The following is a 2,999-nucleotide window of genomic DNA, read 5'->3' on the forward strand; positions in this document are numbered from 1 at the left end:
ACCTTCATTGTTGTTAACTCCACTGCACCTCCGGTTCATGTATTTCATTATCGAGAATGATTGATAATAATTATTCGATGAAAAACCTCCAACCAACACCACCGCTACAAAGCCCTGGAATCTTTTTTGTAATCACTTCCGAAGAAATCTCTGACAACACCACCACAACAAAACCTAAAATAGTTAGAGGTTCTCCTTGGTTACCGAAAAAATTGGCGAAGGGATTCTCCTTGGTTAGTTTACGGGTGTCACTGATGATATGCAACATCGTTCTTTTCGGTTTGGAAGTTGTTCGACCTCACCCCCAACGTCTTGAAAACCTCCTCAACGAGCCTTCGTCTTCATCCCTTGAAAGACCACAAGCAAGGTGTACATTTTATGACCCAGTTGAGATTTTAGGTTACAGAGATTGGAGAGGTGGTTTTTTTGCTTCCAGTTTTGCAACAATGGGGTTTATAATCGCCATAAAAGAGGGTGGTACAGAAACAAGGGCTGCCGGCTAGGGAATCCAATGCACAAGGCCGTGGAGAATAGAGAAACCTTTGAAAGAGTTTTGGATGAAGACCGGAAAGCGAAGTTTAAACGGCAATTGGGCAGAGGGAGATTGAGAGAGGGAAAGGGAGAAGATTGAGAGAGGGAGAAGCAGTTGGATAATTTATTACACTCTAAATATAAATGAGGGGGACAATTGTCATTTTGTTTTAAAACTCAGTGGATGCATAAAAAACTACCGTGGCAATATCACTTCCCTTAGTTTTTAGGTTTTTATTTCATGTTATGTACTTCTAATTTGATGTTTTTTTTTTTTATTTCTAGTAAATTGATTCAATAAATAAGCAACGACTTAAATTAAAATACAACTTTTGTTAAAATAAAATGTGAAATACATTTCTAAATTTTAAGCAAGATTGAATGGATTACAATTGATCTGATCAACTGAATCAAAACTCATCGATACCTGGGAACAACTTTCACAAACCATCTAACCGCATATGAAAATAACTTTCATCAACAATATCACTTATTTAACAAGTCAAGTACAACATAATATGATATCAGCATAGGAATGGACACTATGGTGCCAAAAATGACCCTGAAATATAACATGAAAAATACATTAGAAATCATCCATAGCCAAAATAATGATACTGTTGCAATTAAATTAGAAAATCATCACTTGGTATAATCAATACTCTTAGCCAGAATAATGAGAAGGTTGTAAATATACGACTGTAATAACATTTCAAATAACTTTTAAAACAGAAACTAAACCAAAAAACTTACGCAGTGCTAAGCACGTTTGTGTGCAGTTCATATTCCTTGGCAAAGACGAATGACGCAATGGCTTGTGGTAGTGCAGCCTTTCAAGAAAAGTAACAGTAGAGACAAACAAGATTGTGAGGTTAGAACTTGACAAAATATAAAAAAATATACTTATATTGTAAAGTATGATCCATTATGTTTGTGATAGTTTGAATGAATTTATATCAAAATGATTAAATAGTTACGTTCCTAGAGTATATATGTATAGATCTTCAAGTTATGTTTACCTGAATAATTGCAATACAAAGGACATCACCTCGCAAACCCATAATAAGAGAACTAACAGCCATTGTTGCTGGTGCTACCACAAACCTCAGTAGCATCCCAAATGCAGTTAGAGTCGCACCACAATCAATTATCTTGGGTTGTAATGCCATGAACAGTCCTGCATCATTGTCCAAATTTAGCAACTCCTTTTTTTTAGACTATTTCATTACTTTCATATAAGTTCATGTACTAGAGGATGTGCCACAAGCATATGCAGAAGTAACGGGATTAAAAATTCTCACCCATGCAAAACATGGCAACACCTGAACCAGCTCTTGACATGATCAGCACCGATCCTTCGACAATAGTTGGCATTTTCAAATCCCACCTGCAGATCGTCATCATAAATGCAAACGATATAGATTATATAAGAAACAAATCAATATGCATGTTTGATGTGCCATATAAATAATGATTTGTGCCTAACCAATTGTCCGTATATATATCATGCATACAAAACAACTCACCTGTTCGATACAAGTGCCCATGCAAGCCCAAGGATGCATGCATACGCATTAGGGTTCTTAGCAAGCTTTAGCCCTACAATCTTCATTAAAATCAAAAGCGATGGCCTTGTAGTTAACGCATCCTCCTCGGTATGGCCTTCAAGATCTGTTGTTGAGTCATTCGGCATGACTGCCAAATTCAACGATTTCTTTACACTTTGGAACTCGTACATCATCAGTAGGATTATTATCCAAACCGTAAATTGCAAAATCGAGGATTGGATGACAAGGTTTTCTCCAAAAGGCCCATACATTGCTCCAATAAGGGGAACGCCTACAACAAGTGTGTTATTCAAGGTAGACAAAGAGAAGCTTGTGATTGACCAGGGATAGTTTCCTTTTGTAGAAAGCTTTGCCCATAATGATATTGCTATGATGATGACAGCTTTGGAGATGGCATCTGCCCCTAGAAAACGAAAGTTCATTTTATAGGGATTTACTCGGGTTGTGAAGTCGAATGTGAAGAGAGGCATAATGAAGTAGCAATTGAGCTGGTTTATGGCATCGCAATGGTCTGGTTTGAACATGTGCCACCACTTCACCGAACCATACCCTAAGATTAGTGCTACGTATAGCGGAAACATTGACGCTAATACCTTGTAGATGTCCTCCCACCCTATCATTTTTAGCGTGTGTGTGGGTTGTTTCTATTTTGTTTTTAGAATTGTTTGAACTGAGGAATAAATATACGTTAATTTGTTTATATATAGTGCTGGTAGAGATGACAAAGAATACACTAACTAAGTTGGATGGAAGGAAAGAACGGAGGAGTTTTAGTACGTAGCATCTTTATGCAACTCCACTAATTAAGTTTATTTTTTCCCAAACCTTTGCTGGTTTTAGATTCCTTATATCTGTGGGTGGATTGAAGATGTTTTTCCCACTACAAGAAAAGCTTTCCAA

General features: G+C 36.9%; 1 protein-coding gene across 1 annotated transcript; it reads right to left on the reverse strand.

The window, feature by feature from the left end:
* Positions 1–820: 820 nt before the first annotated feature.
* LOC111882425 (auxin efflux carrier component 5) lies at positions 821–2,772 on the reverse strand. The gene is made up of 5 exons (XM_023878794.3): positions 2,058–2,772; positions 1,833–1,918; positions 1,551–1,708; positions 1,285–1,361; positions 821–1,093 (listed from the first exon to the last, which is right to left on the reverse strand). Exons 1-5 carry the CDS (start codon positions 2,717–2,719, stop codon positions 1,018–1,020), a joined length of 1,059 nt encoding a protein of 352 aa, XP_023734562.1. The 5' UTR covers positions 2,720–2,772; the 3' UTR covers positions 821–1,017.
* Between the last annotated feature and the right edge of the window lie 227 nt (positions 2,773–2,999).

The sequence above is a fragment of the Lactuca sativa genome, chromosome 8 (assembly GCF_002870075.4).
Source record: "Lactuca sativa cultivar Salinas chromosome 8, Lsat_Salinas_v11, whole genome shotgun sequence".
NCBI classification, from domain to species: domain Eukaryota; kingdom Viridiplantae; phylum Streptophyta; class Magnoliopsida; order Asterales; family Asteraceae; genus Lactuca; species Lactuca sativa.